Here is a 15,110-nt window from a genome sequence, read left to right as displayed (position 1 = left end):
GCTCACCGCCAGGACCCCAGCACACACTCACACACTCACACACTCACACTCACACTCACGGGTGGAGTGAGGTCACCTGCCTGCTCGCGCGGGACTCCTGTATCGGGTGGCCGAGAAGTCAGGTCTTCCATCCGTGCCGGAATTTGGCTATGACTGCGATGGGGGTAGCAAGCAGACTGGAAACGGAGCCAGACAGGCCTGGCCTAGATCCCGGTTCTCCCACGTGGGTGCTGTGTGACCCTGCACCTCCCGCCTCCTTTCTGAGCTTCAGTCTTCTCTTCTGACCCTAGCTGATCAATCGCACCCCACTGGGTTCTTGGAAAGCCGAACAAAGCTCCCGGCACAGGGTAGGCGCTCCTTTAAGAGTTTCTTCCCTTCCTTCTTCATAGTGTCCTGTTAGTAGCTGTGTGTCCTCGGCCAACTTACTTGACTTCTCTGTACAGTGGGAGCAATGATAGCACCTACCACATGGTGGTGGTGTGAGGATTAAACTAATGGATGCGTGTAAAGCATTTAGAACAGTGCCTGGCACGCTCGTTACCCTATTACTACTAGCTACAGGTATTGAGTGTTCAATCCGTGCCAAACCCTGGGCCCTTATCTCACTGGTTATTGTTGCATTCTCAGTCTTGCAACAGCACAGTGACATAGGCACTCACTAGGGTTGGCACGAGGAAACAGGTCCAGAGAGGTGAAGTGACGAGCCAAGGTGAAGAAGCCAGTAAACAAGGGGCGCTGCCAAGCTGTGCGCCCTTGGCTTCTTGTCTGGGGGTCGGGGCATAGCCGCTGCCCTGCTCCCTTCCAGGGTCACTGAGATCACACAATAGCGGCCAGGAGCCTCCGCCGGCTGGAAGGTTCTCCGGGAAAGTGAGGAACATCGTTATCCGTGGGCCCAGCTGCAGCGAGCGCTATCTCTGGGAACATTAGTGTACGCCTTGCTCCCTGACGTGAGGCGGGCATTTGCAAGCACCCTGCACACATCATCCAGGGATGCTCCTTGTGTTGGCCACCACCCAGCAAGTCACAAGTTCATGGCCCATTTCCCCGCAGTCCAGAGCCGCCTCAACCTCCTCTGCCGGGGCCCTTGTGGGACCGTCTGTGGAATGGAGGCTTGCTCTCCCAGCGGAGGGCTGCCAGGCTGTGTGGGGCACTGGGGGCTGGAGCAGGGAGATCCATGGGGTCCAGTGTCCTGCGTGAGGACTAGCTGACGTAGGGGGTTGTGGGGGAGGAGGAATGTGTCCAGGGTCGCTGGTCTGGCCAGGAGTGGAGCCAGGTCTTAAGCCTGAGGTCCTCCCCTCCCCCCACTGCAAGTCCCAGGTAGTTCCTGATGCAGGGGGGTCCACAGATGCACAGCTCAGGGACTTGGCATCAGTCATTCTTAGGACTCTCAGCCACTGTGACACTGTATAGCCTCGGGCAAGTCACCTCACCTCTCTTCTGTCAAGTAGGGCTAAGGGGAAGGCCTCCTCCCAGGGCGGTGACGCGTGTCCCACGAAAGGACGTTGGGGAAGAGCGTGCAGGGAGTAGCAGCCAGACGGCAGCTGCGGGGAATCCATTCATCTACAGACACGTAACGTGCCGTGGCCCTTCGGCCTCGCCTGCTGCTTCCGAGCTGGCCCTTCCCCTGGGAGACAAGCGCCCACAAGTACCGTCGAATGCTGGCTTAGTTGGTACTGCCTGTGTCACCTCGGGCCAGCGACTTACCTCTCTGTGCCTCCGTGTTTGTAAAATGGGGATAATGTTGCCTACTTCGTAGGTTGTTGCGGGGAATCAAATGGGTTAATATAGATAAGGTGCTTAGAACAATGCTGGCACATAGTAAGGGCTATGAAAAGGTTCGCTATTATTAAGAATACAATGACAAAGTAAGCAAAACAAGGACTTTTCTAGAATAGTCTCCTTTTGAAGTGTTCTCTTCGGTGGACACAAATCATTGATGTCTAGAATTTCAAGACACTGGCATCCATGCTGTGCTGCCAGTAACAGCTCCCCAAATCCTTAGCTGGTTCATGGGAGACCTATCCCTGCCATTGATATGCTGTGTGACCCCGAGGAGGTCAACTGCCCTCTCTGTGCCTTCCTTCTTGTGGATTGTGAGAGCAAGGGTGGGAGAGCCACATCTAGTACAGAGGGGGTCATGCTGCAGAGGTGTTGCGCGAAGTACCAGAGTCTGAGGGGGTGGCCAGCATCTCAGAGAAACTCCGTACATTGCCCTCCCCGCCCCCACTTCCAGGCTTGGCGCAGAGAACAGAACATGTCCTCTCCGTGGGATGGTGGAAGGAAGCCTGTGTATCCACAGAGCAGCCATCCCTGACCTTCCTTTGTGTGGGTGCTCCAGCCACCCCAGGCCTCAGGCGGGTATTCCTGGGCCCTGCCATCTCCCTCCCCCGCCCCCTGCTGCCAGCGTTCCTCCCACCAGTTGAATATTGATTGGCTTCAGTCCTCTGCCCTCAGAGCCCATCTGGGGCATCAAGACTGTCCAGGTGCCTCAGGAGCCCCAGGAAATCTTTGACTCCAGAACCCAGATCCTTGGAGCCTCTGGTTCCCGCTCTGCTGTGTGGTCTTGGGCAAGTGGCAGACATCCGAGCTCCGACAACCTCACCTGTAAAATGGGCTGGCGACGAGGCTTGTAAATGAGATGGGCATGCAAAGGGGCTGCTCTTGACCAGGCCGCGCTCAGGCAGTAAAGTCCTTTGCGGTCAGGCCAGGCTGCCTCTCTGTCCTCTGTCACCACTGATTGGCTCCTGCCTTTCTTCCTGACCTCGAAACCCTGCATCGCTGCCTCCTCGCCTTCACACCTTCGGGTCCTCCTCTGGGAGCGGCCTTTCTCTCCGTTCCTCTCACCCCTTCCAGCCCCTCCAGGGAGCCCGCTGGGCCGAGCCTGGATGCTCTCTCTATCCTTCAAGAGGAAAAGAAAGCGTCAGACTGCCTGGGGGTTGTTTCCTCCCACACAAGTGTGTGTGTGTATGTGTGTGTGTGTGACACAGGGACAGACACACAGATCTGGTTGTCTCCGGAAACACAGACAGACCCCCTTGACTGTAAGAACTGGGACCTCTCCGCCTTAGTCAAATACCTACCTAGTGGAGGTGCCCAGCAGGCAGGGAGCCGTTGGTTTCTAGTCTTGGGTCTAGAAGGACCTCGCAGGCATGCTGGGTGAGCAGGTCAGCCCGTGGCTGCCTGGCCAAGAGGGCAGAGAAGCCCCAGCCCCTCATCTACCCTACTTGCCCTTCAGTCCATCCTCCCGACCCTGATCATAGCTGCTGGCCAACGTTCCTGTAAACCTTTCCATGTATGAACTCATAATCCTCACAACACCCTATGGCTTCTGTTAGTCTCCCACTTTGCAGGTCGGACACCCGAGGCACAGAGGGTGGTGTCACTGGCCCTGAACTACCCAGCACGAGGTGGACAGAGGCAGAATCTGAACCTGGAGCCCTGGATCAGAGCTCTCTGTGATCTCTGCTGAGTGGTCTCTGCAGCCAGTCAGCATTGACCCGGCCACCCTTCCACCCACCTACCGACATCCCCACCTGGCCGGCAGGGCGCCAGGTTCTGCCAGCCCAGGGGCTGCCACCATCGGCAGAGCTAGATCCATGCTCTCTAGGAGCTCACGCCGTGGTGAGGAGGTGACACCAAGACTGATAAATTCAACAAGGTCATGAGCGCCTGCCTGAGGTTCTGGGAGCTTGGGGAGGAGCTGTCATTGCCCGCGGGCTGGAGGGGGTGGGGCAGCCCAACAGAGCTGAGGTGGAGGTGAAAGGGTGGTGGAAGGACTTCCTCCGGTAAACAGCAGGGAACGTTCCAGGCCAGAGGACGCAGTGTGCAGAGGCATTACGGCTGGAGGTGCTCGGGGGACAGCTGGCATCTCATCAGAGCCCTCAAGATAAAATGGCTAGGACGCAGGCGGGCTGCCGCCAAGACTCCCTGGACACGCCCACACTTGTTTTCTGCTGACAGGCTGTCAGCAGCTCGAGGTCTGAGTGGTGCTCCATGCCCAGCACCTGGCCCAACGCCCTCTGGGGAAGTCCCTCCTTGAGTCTGACCTGCAGCCCACTGTGACCATCACACAGTCCCTTCTGAGCCCTTCACCCAGGGGCTGCTTCTTGGCAGCCATAACTAATTCCGGCAGTGAATGAAGAGAGCCCAGCCAACCAGGCTTGCCAGAGACACTGGGCTTGGCTGAGAGAGGGATTGATGTCCTCTGTCCCTGACCCTGCCGCCGAAACGTTCCTGGGCTGGTCTTCAGCAGTCCTCTCTCCCCGGGCAGCCGCTGCAGCCCAGTCCGGTCTCGCAGGAGCCCCCAGCCCCATCCCATGGGGAGAACTCAGCACCTCTCTAGAGCCAGAGCCTCTTGAAAGAGCCGGGAAGCCCAGCTGCCTGGCCAGAGGCCTGGTTCCCTGCTGGCTCCGGGCTGGTTCGGTAGGTTCCCTGTGTGTGTCTATGGAGATTAGGAGCTGGGAGACCGGAGGTAAGTCTTTCCTCTTCTTGGGGGTCTCAGTCTTCCCATCTGGGTAATGGGATAATCTCTAAGGAACAGTTTCCCCAAGCAGATCTGCTCATAGAATGAATCGCTTGCCAGTGCCTGCCTGGGAGATTCTGAGTAGGTATAGAGTAGGAAGAACAGGACTTTATTTTGGGGGTTATATCTTTAATTTTACCTCTTAGATTTGAGTAGTCACTCCATTAAACTAAACCCTTCCCCTCCACTCCCAACACTCTTAACTCTTATGAGATCCTCACAACACAGCAGGGTGGGGCTTAGCCACTAGATGAATCTTGACATAAGGTGTATATACTTTTAACTGCCTCCAGACCATTGTAAAGAGCGCTTCCACCACCCCACAAAGTTCCCGCATGCACTTCCCGGTCTATTCCCCTCCCGGGTAACCACTGGGACTCAGACTTTGTCCCCAGGCACCCCTGGTGATTTTGTGCTCTGGTACATTTAGGGGCATCTGCTCCAAGGGCCCTCCCCAGCCCGGACATCCCAGGACTGTGACCACTGGACTGGGGCTCCCTAACAACAGATAACTGCCCCTCCGACCCCTCCAGGCACGCTGGGAAGCACCCGGGGACACTCCCTGGGTCTAGGTGGATTTATTAGGCTGGCTAGGGGGGAGCTTTAGAGGGTGGCCAGGCCCAGGAGCTGGGCGGGGTGGGGAGCGTCCCTGTGATGCAGAGAGCCTGGAGCAGGGGTGATTCCTGGGGATGTCCCTGTGCAGGGCTCGGCTCAGCACCTTCCGTCTGTGTGACCCTGTGTTACCTTCCCCACCTCCCCTGGGCCCCCACTCCCTCAGCCGGGAAGGAGATAACTGGATCTAGCTCTCAGGGTGGCTAATGAGGATTAAAGTAGGGTCACGTGTGTCATACTCACATACAGCAGGTCCTCTCCTGGGTGGGGGCTGGATGCTCAGTGCAGGGACCAGCCCCACGTCCTGACGCGGGAAGTGATGGGGGCTGGGTCAGCCTGCGGGCTGTGTGACACTTGGAATGACTTCGCTGGTACACCCTGCCCTGCCTTTTATCACTAGGGTGTTGTGAGGGTCTGATGGGAGTTAAGGGATTATTGAGAAAGAGAAAGTTTTGATAATATGGCTGGTTTTCCTGTTTTCGTGCTGACTTCAGTGGCCTTTCTGGGGCCAAGAAGAGAGGGCTCCCCTTGGCACCGAGAGGGTAGAAGCATCTCCCCGATCCTGGGCCCTCTGTCCCACGGGATCTGAGGCGCCCCAGGGGGCAGGAAGCGCTGGCTTTCCTTCCAGGCTCTGCGGGGCCAGCGCTTCACGTCCCCGAGCCTCAGTCTCTGCGTCTGTAAGATGGGCTCGTGCTCACCATCCGACTGCACGGGATGTCGGGAGCCAAGAGGAAACGGAGAGGGGGAGGGGGCACTGCAGAGGCAGAAGGGGCTCTCCAAGCCGGCGGTTCAGCTACCTCCAGCCTGTGTGCTGGCTCAGGTGACCACTGGCTTTGGGCCAACACCTGGTGGGTGCTTGACTGAGGCCTGACTGCTCCCCTGCAGGGTTGGGGTTACTGCTGGGTTTGAATGCCAGCCCTACCTCTGAGCTTCTGTTTCCTTCATCTGTAAGTGGGGACACTAGGACCCAGCTCATATGGCCTGGCACACAGCTGGGGCTCAGTAGGAATAGTGCCCCGTATTCTGGACATGGGTTCCCCGCTCCGGGTGGTTCAGTGCAGACTCAGATTCCTGGGCTTGTAAACGGGGTGCACAGCTGCTGCTGCTGTGGAAACCATGCCCAGCCGAGGGTTCTTCTCCCGCTGCTGCTTTTACCCCACAGTGTGCCCGCTGGTGCACAGTAGGTGCTTTTCTACCCTGGCCGGTCAGGAACGTCCACGAGGACACTGTCTGTCCTCTTCCCTCCGAGCTCTTAGTGCCTAGAACAGAGCTGGGTAGACAGCAGTGCTCAGGAAATATTTGGGAATGAAGAATAAATGGACGAAGGTGCGAGAACCAGCATCGGGTATGAAGGATTGGGCCGGGGGAGGGGAGCTTTGTGGGCTAGTCCCCTCCCTTGTCATCCTCCTGGGCTAATCCCCGAAGATTAACCTGGGGACAGAGCTGGGTCACTGGCCACTGACCCAGGGCTTTGGAGTGAGCGTCCAAGGCTAGTATGACCAGGCGTGTACAGGGTGTGGACTCCTAAGGACCCTCTTTGCCTCAAGATGGCCCTCCTGTCCTCCACCCTGGACATGTTCCTCACCGCGGTCCTCAGCTTCCTCCTCCTCGTGCTGGCCCTGGGCCTGCTATGCTTCTTCACCTGCCGCCTGGCCAGGCCACTCAGGTAGGAGCGTGCCCGGCCCGGCCCCGCCCGGCCCCACCCTGCCCGTCTTCCTGCCTCCACACCTTCAGCTTCTGTTTGCTCTTGTGGGGTAGCCTCTCTCCCTGTCCATGGTGGGGAAACTGAGGCCCAGAGCAGTTGAGTCAGCCTGGGGTTGAATTGCACTTGGCCATGGACAAGCTTCATTGAGTTTTCTAAACTGTAAAATGGGGGTGGAGTGGGGGTAGGGGTGGAGGAATGGGGTCTGACAACACTTGGGAGGATTACGTGAGATCACAGATGCAAACGGTTAGTGCAGGGCTGGGGACAGGAGTGCCCAGGAAACAGTAGTGATTTCTCAGTTGTTATCTGTCATATGTCCTGGACATTTTGAGACGTAGCCTGGGGCTGGCTTTTTGCCCAACTCCCAGGGCTCCAGTGCCTTCTGCCCCGGGATGCTGACTCAGGGCCTAGGCCCAGCCCTTTGGCTCCCTCCCTCGACCAGCCAAGTAGCTGCTCCTTCTCTGCCCCGAGCCGGCCATGTCTTCTGCACACTTGTCATGAATAATCAGGGCACGTAGCTGGGAGCCTGGCAGAGACGGTCTGGCTGGGAGGTGGGGGTGATGGGGTTGGCACACACTCAGATGCTCCATCCTGAGCTGGTAGAGCACTGGTGGAGGGTGGTGGGCAGCCGGGGCCCCCGCAGCCCCAGAAGCCCCAGACCGGGCCCCTTGGAGCCTGTCACCCAGGGCTGACAGAGAGCAGACTTGGAGCCTCTGAGTGGGGGTGGGGGCAGGAGAGGGGCAGCCAGCCAGGGAGACCGGCTGCTGAAGGGTTTCCGGATTCCCACCCCTCCCCTTCCCAAGCAGGGGCAATGGGAGAAGGCATCTGTCAGTCTCCAGGACAAGCTCGTCTTAATGTCACATCCCTGGGGCCAGAATTCAGAACATTCTAGTCATTACCACGGGCTTTTTCATTTAGTCAGCATTTAGAGATCTGCCTCACTGTGTGGGGTTAGTGATTCAAAGGTGGACACGACGATCTTGACTGTCACAAAGCCATCAGTCTAACGGAGAAGAGAGACACACAAGCGTAACCCTGCAGGGCTGGGTGAGCCGTTAGACCTTCGGGGGCCACCCCTCATTCTTCTGTTTCCTCATTACTTGTTTGTTTTGGACCCGAGGTTCACAGAGAGTTGAAGGGGTCATATCTCTGTGTATGGTGCACTAGCATGGGCTCAGTTCTTATTTTATTTATTCATTTTCCCTTCATCCCTGCTCCCCACGGCCAATCCCACCGCTCCCCAAAGGTCCTCACGTTACTGTGTGTGATGTGTCATTGGGTTTTTACGTGTCCTTGTTAATTCTGCTGTTTTCTGTATGTGGTTGTGGCTCCCATTTACGGACAGGGAACTGCATCTTATTCTTTGTTCTCTTCACTCAACCCTGTGTTTAAGCTCCATCCACACTACTGTTTTGACTTCTGGTTTTAATACCCCTGCCACATAGATAGATCCTCCACCACCCTTTATTAATTCATTCCCTAGTTATGGGCAGAGAGTTCGCCCCAAATCTTTATAAACCAGCAGTCAGGGGAATATGCCAAATGTTTCTCCAATAAGCATGATGGTTTCTATGGGTTTTTGGTATAAAATTTTCATTAAATTAAAGGAGTTCTTTTCAATTCCTGGTTTTCCGAGGGTTTTTATCCTGTAAAAGCCCTGTCCCCGTTCCCTCTTCCTAGGTGATTTCGTCACGTTGGGGAACCAGAGGCCCAACCGTGGTCAGGTCTCCAGTGATAACCTCCTTGCCGATGCTGGGCCCAGCCGCCAAGTAGTCAGGGCTGCCCTCTGCCACTCTGCTTGTTCGTAATTTGGGGCAAGTCACCTTGGTTTTCTCACCTGCAGCAGTCATATGGGCAGGTCGTCACTGAGACATCACGGTGAGGGACGTTACACCGGCCTTCACTGTGTCTGTGTCCTTTATAGATTGTTTATATACACTCCCAGAGAGGAGTCTTTTTATGTTATTAAAGTATAAGACGTGTCAGAAAGTGTCCATACCATACACCGACTGTGTTTCCAGACTGAACCCATGCAGTTAGGCAGCACCCAGGTCCATCAACAGAGCAGCACCTCTCTGTCCGCTCTGCCCCTTCCGTCTCCATCTCCCCCACCTCGGTGCAGCCTTTGTCTTGTCTTCTAACACCCTTGGTTCATTTTTATAAACTTTGTATCATTGAAATCACACTAGGTGTATTCTTGGGTCGGCTTCCTTCACTCGACCCCACCTTCGCAAGATTCGCCCTTGCTGTTTGGGGAGTCGACTGCTCCTCGCTGTGCGATCTCCATCCTGTGAACCCACACAGTGTGTTTCTCATCCCGCTGAAGACGGACACGGTTCTGAGGTCATTGGGATCAGCGCCGATGTGAACATTCTACTACATGCCTTTTGTGAACACACGTGGTCCTTTCTCTTGGAGGGCTTGTGTGTGGGGTCAGCTCTGGTGGGACCGGCCAGCTTTCCAAGTGGTTGTACCAACCTGCAGGCCACCCACGGTGAATAGCTCCTCTGGGAGTTCCGCGGCCTTGCCGGCGCTGGGCTTTTCTGCACACACCAAGGAAGGATTTAGGGTGATTCTTTCCTTCCCCCTGCCCTGTCCCCTTAGAGCACTGACTTTCAACTGATGTAAATAGTCACTAGAGTACATATACAAACAAGGCAAAGTCCCTGTTCGCAGACGCTCTCGGTGTGGTGGGTGCGCCGGGCCAGGACAGAGTGACTGCTTTCGAAACGGAGGTGCACGCAGTGATAGCAACAGCATGAAGCCCCGAGGCAGTGCCTCGGCGTGAGGGGGCTCCTGGGGCCTTCCCGACTTCAGTTTAAAACGACTTTGAATAACATTTTAGGGTATCGATATTGTACATCCTTTTATAACATGTTTAATGACATTAGGGTTTACTCTAGAAGCGTTTGGGAACTATAGCAGAATAAAAATAATTAGAAATCATCTGAAATCCCACCACTGAGAGCTAAGTGCTTGCCCTCGGATGTTAGATGTGGGGTGTTTCATCCGCCCTCCCCTCCCCACTGCCCAGCTGGTTCTTAAGGAGCCGGGTGGAGGGTGGAGGAGGAAGGCCGTGGGAAAGCCCAGGGCTGCGCCGTCGGATGGCGATTGGACGGCGCGCCTGGTGAACGCGGGGTGTTTTGTGGGATGTGGTGCCCCGAACCCTCGCCTCTGGGCACTGGAGTGCAGCCTGTACGTTTTTAAGGTTGAATGGAGACCACTTTTCCAGTGGTAGAGTGGTTCTTACCTATCATGACACTAAAGGTAGAATTTTGTGCCTCCTTGCTGTTTCTTGTGTAAAAAATAATATAAGCAGAACCACTTCAAAATGCAGCTGGGCCCTGGCTGGTTTGGCTCAGCGGTTAGAGCGTCAGTCCGTGGACCAATGAGTCTCGGGTTTGATTCCAGCCAAGGGCACGTCCCCGGCCCTGGTTGGGATCATGCAGGAGGCAACCAGTTGATGTGTCTCTCTCACATCGATGTTTTTCTCCGCCCCCACCTCCCTCCCCCTTTATCTGAAGATAAATAGAAAAATATCCTCTGGTGAGGATTACAAAATAAATAAATGGACTTAGGCCCTGGCTGGTTTGGCTCAGCGGTTAGAGCGTCAGCCTGCAGACCAAAGAGTGTTGGGTTCGATTCTGGTCAAGGGCACGTACCTCGGTTGCTATTCCGTCCCAGCCCTGGTTGGGGTCGTGCGGGAGGCAGCCAGTCATTGTGTCTCTCTCACATCCGTGTTTCTCTCTCTCTTTCTCTCCCTCCTACTCTCTCTGAAGATAAATGGAAAAATATCTTTGGGTGAAGGTTAAAGAGAAAAAAAGGAGTCGGTGCTGCCTTGCCCGTCTTACTCCCCAAACCTTTGGAATGTTAGAACTGGGCACAGTCACCTTTGGACTGGGCCGAGAGGAGCACTGTATCCAAGCAAATGTTTGCAAAAATAACAGGAAAGCAAACATTATGACCATGGCATTCTGACTGAAAGTTAATGACGTTCTTTACAATGATCATCACTATGTTCATTTCTCTGCACCTGTAGAGAAATTCCTTCCGTGGCTTATCCGCAGCCATAAAGATGCCTCCTTCTACTGATGCAACTATTCCCTTTCTCTTCGTCATGAATTCCCATCTTCATCTCCCTCTGCGTCCCACAATGGCAGTTCTTTTTTATCTCAAACACCTGTTGCCTCTCACCTTGACTTTTTTTTCCTTTTTTAATCCTCACCTGAGGACATTCTTGCATTTATCTTCAGATAGAGCAGGAGAGAGAGAGGGAGGGAGAGAGAGAAACATCGACGTGAGAGAGACATATGGAGTGATTGCCACCCATATGACCCCAACCAGGGCCGAGGACAAACTGCAACCGAGATACGTGCCCTTAGCAGGAACCGAACCCGGGACTCTCTAGTCCACGGGCCAACGCTCTAACCTCTGAGCCAAACAGGCCAGGGCTCACCTTGACTTTTTTTATATTTAGGTGAACATTCACGACAAATGGAATAATCATTTATATCTTGGTTTTGGTGGAAATAATATTATTTTCTGGAGAAACTCTTGCCACTTAAAATTCTTCAGCTACCAGTAACATTTATACACGATAGGGTTAGTACATTTCTCAGCTGCCTGACAGTGTAACCACAAGTGAAAAACATTCTTTCTCTTTTTTTTTCTCAATGACTAAATATTTATTTTCTAGGCACAAATATGTAGATAAGCAAGAGGGTAAATAAAGACAAACAATCATGCCCTGGCTGGTTTGGCTTAGCGGTTAGAGCATTGGCCCACGGACCAATGAGTCAAGGGTTCGATTCCGGTCAGGGGCACATGCCTCGGTTGTGGTTTGTCCCCAGTCGATGTGGCTCTATCACGTCGATGTTTCTCTCTCTCTCTTCCTCCCTCCCGCTCTATCTGATGATAAATAGAAAAATATCCTCAGGGTGAGGAATTAAAAAAAAAAAGACTAACAATTATGACCATGCCAATTGTATGATCACAGGCAAATAACTCTCACTCTTGGGATAGTGAAAAACATTCTTATGCCATTAATAAATACTCATTTTAGGCCATCTGGAAAATTCAAAAAGTTAAGTAAATCATTCACAGTCCTACTGCCCAGAGAAAGCCACAGTTAACATTTTGGTGTGTTTCTTTCCAGTCTTGTTTTTTTTTTAAACTAACATTTTCAAAAAAGAATAAAGGTAAAATATTAAAGTAACATCTCAAGGCGGAAGAAATCGGGAAGTGCAGAAAAAAATCATCGGCGTCATCATAATGTTACTACCCAGAAACGGCCACTTACCGGCCGATCTTTTCCTGTCTGTCACTCCTGTGGTTTTTGTATGTCTCGCCATAAACGACAAGCTCTAGAAGAGAATGTAGCAAATGTAGGCGTCCCTCTAAGAAAGAATGGACTCTTTTTGTCTCTAATGTTTTCGGGACACACGTAATTAAAAGCCTGGAGACTGGTGTTCTGGAACCGTGGCCCATGATGGCAGTAGGGGCATCATCTAGGAGCTTGTGGGCAATGCCGTCGGAGTCTCCGGGTGAGGATGGGGTGGGGCAGAATCTGGTTTAACAAGCCTTCTCGGGGGTTCGGATGCATGCTGCAGTGTGAGGAGCATTGCACCGAAAGACGGAACGCTGGTGGGTTCAGATGGACTGGACGTGGGAATTGACTTGGGAGGGAACCACTTTGCGGCATGGCACTCATTTATAATTCTGCAGCTGTGTGATGAGGCTTCCTGAGGGAGGGACCGCCTCGGTCGGCATCCTCAGGCCCCTCCTATAATAAATAGGTGCTCAACAAATACTTAGTGAATGAACTGACAAAAGGATTAAGTGAATGAAGATATGAACTCTAGAGCTGGGGCCCATGTCTGTCTTAATTATTTATTTCTTTTTTCATTTCTAGGATTGGAACATCAGTCAACATCAGCTAACGGCTGACCACTGCCAGCCCACACCCTTCCACCCACGTCGATTGTACCTCTGGGCTCCAGAGAGAGAGTGAATCTTGGAGCACATCATGATTTCACCATTCTTGGTGCTGGCCATTGGCACTTGCCTTTCCATCTCCATAGTGCCAGGTAGGATTGGGGGACACAGGCAGAGGGCGGGGAAGACCTGGTCCAGGTGTGACAGGATGAGGGCATTGTCTATGTTCAGGGTCGTAGGGCCATTCAAAGTATTTAAGAGCTGGAAACAAATGTTCAGAACGGAAAATCCCAGCTTTGCTGCTGTGTGTGATCATTGCAGGTCACGTGTCTCCCTTTATAGTTTTCTGTTTTTTCATCAGTGTTTCTCTTCTCTCATCTCTTTAATGATCTGAAATATAACTTGTTCTATAAACTCTTCCAAGTCTTGTACGCTAAGTCTTCTGTTGGTTCTGTCCACTTAACTCATGGAGCCCTGCATTTCCGTGTGGTTTGTAATTGTTGTGTGTGAACTCATCTTCAACAAGAGTTTATTTTGTTTTTTGTTTTCTACTGGAGACTCATACGGAAGTGTGTCTGCAGTGCAGATGATATTCGATTTTTCAACCAATTCTAGATAAGTTTATATGTTAATTTCTCAGTGTGAGGTTCTTACGCTATAAACTCAGACCCCACTTAGCCCTAGCTGGATCTGGAGTTGAGTTCATATTTCTCATGACTGGCTTTCTTTCCCTGTCCCTTCCATAGCTCCAAGGCCAAATATGCACATTGAAACAGCTTCCACCTAGACCTGTACCTTGTCTGACCCCCAGGGTCCCTCAGCACCCACTCCTGTGTACCTCTCTGGTTTTAAGTTGCCTCTTAATTTCTGGGGTTATTCTTTTCCTCTTTTCTTTCTTTTTCAAGCTATGCACTGTTTTTAATTGTTTTGGTTTTTTTCTTCTTCTTCAGCATTTCAGTATTTGTAATTAAAGAGGGGAGCCCCCCCTTGGCTCCATCCATTGTGTGGCTGGAAACAACCTCCCCACCCCACTCTCTCTGAGCCTGAATTTCTCCATCTATTTAGTGGAGATAATTCCTCCTTAAGGCTGTTGTGGGAAGGACATGGGGCATTCATAGTGTCTGATAGGGAGGGAGAGTGCTTAGGAAGAGTTATTTTAACAGATTAGGAAATTGGGGTACAGAGAAGGGCTGGCTGTCCCGGGTCACACAGCAGGGCAGTAGCAGAGCTGGGACTGGAACCCGAGCTGCTGGTTCCCAGGCTATCACTCTTGCTTTGGTTTCATCATGCCTTTCGGTGTGTATCTTCGGGGACCCAAGGTCACTCAGGGACTGAGTCCCTGCTTTCTCAGCACTCACAACCTACCTGGGTGAAAGGTGAGCAGATGGGGGGAAAGGAAAAGAATGAAAAAGTGACAAAATGAAAAACCTTCAAACATTCAGCAATTCGGAAAAAAAAGTTCAGCAATTCAGTTTTTTGTGATGTTTCGTTTTAGCCATTCTGATGCATGTGCAATGGTAGTACATTGTGTTTTCTTTCTTTACAATTTGGTATAATTTACACTGAAGTAGTTTTATATCTATGTAATCACCACCCAGATCAAGAAAACGTTTCCAGTCATGGAACACCAAGGTGCTTTCTTGTGCTCCTCCCAACCCCCCACCCCCACCCCCAAGCCAAAGGCAGGGACAAGGTATATTCCTGCCGCCACAGTGCATACTGTAAGATGACAAGCACTCTTCACATAGCATGGTATCATGAGCATTTACACATGTCATTTAATGGTCTGGAAACAATGGTCTCCTGATACTCAATTGTCCAAAGCCACCGTAGCTTACATCAGTTCGGTGACAACGAAGTCAGTTTGACATCCACTGAACCATTCTGAGGGACAAGCCCTGGGATGGCTCTGGTTGAAATGACAAGGGTTCTGCAGAGAGCAAACCCAGCAGGGAACTTGGCAGACTAGTAACAGAGCTTGTGTGGAGAAGGAGGAACAGGTGCAGGGCAACGGGGGGTGGGGGACAGGTTGTCGGTGGTCAGGATGGGTAGAAGTTCATCCCCATCCAGATGGCACCCAAATGGCCAAGGAAGCTCCTGGACAAAGCCTCGGCGCTGTGGTGCGCGTGGAGGAAGGCAGGCCCCTGGAACCACCCTGAGCCAGTGGGATCCCTGATCAAATCCACTGGCCCGGGCACTTTCCCTGGCTTTGCCTCACTTAATCCTAGCGCTGCCTGTAGCTAGCTGTGTTCCCCCATGTTCTGGGGCAGAAACTGCAGTGGCAGAGACTTGCCTGCAGGGACACAGCTGGATGGAAGGGTCAAGGTTCCAGCGGGG

General features: G+C 52.9%; 1 protein-coding gene across 3 annotated transcripts in view; it reads left to right on the top strand.

Annotated features, from left to right (window-relative positions):
• Positions 1–15,110, top strand: part of ALPL (alkaline phosphatase, biomineralization associated) — a 57,730-nt gene that overhangs the window by 26,024 nt on the left and 16,596 nt on the right. Inside the window, exons 1-2 of one of the 3 annotated variants that reach the window (XM_036257072.1) lie at positions 4,290–4,471; positions 12,751–12,925. In XM_036257072.1, coding sequence (XP_036112965.1) covers positions 12,865–12,925 — 61 coding nt within the window. In that variant the 5' untranslated portion in view covers positions 4,290–4,471; positions 12,751–12,864. Of the gene's footprint in view, positions 1–4,289; positions 4,472–6,622; positions 6,801–12,750; positions 12,926–15,110 lie in introns of those variants that run through there. The other 2 variants (XM_036257071.1, XM_036257073.1) reach the window with 2 other exon arrangements.

Source organism: Molossus molossus, unplaced genomic scaffold (assembly GCF_014108415.1).
Source record: "Molossus molossus isolate mMolMol1 unplaced genomic scaffold, mMolMol1.p scaffold_m16_p_12, whole genome shotgun sequence".
NCBI classification, from domain to species: Eukaryota; Metazoa; Chordata; class Mammalia; order Chiroptera; family Molossidae; genus Molossus; species Molossus molossus.
This window is presented reverse-complemented; position numbering and strand designations above follow the sequence as displayed.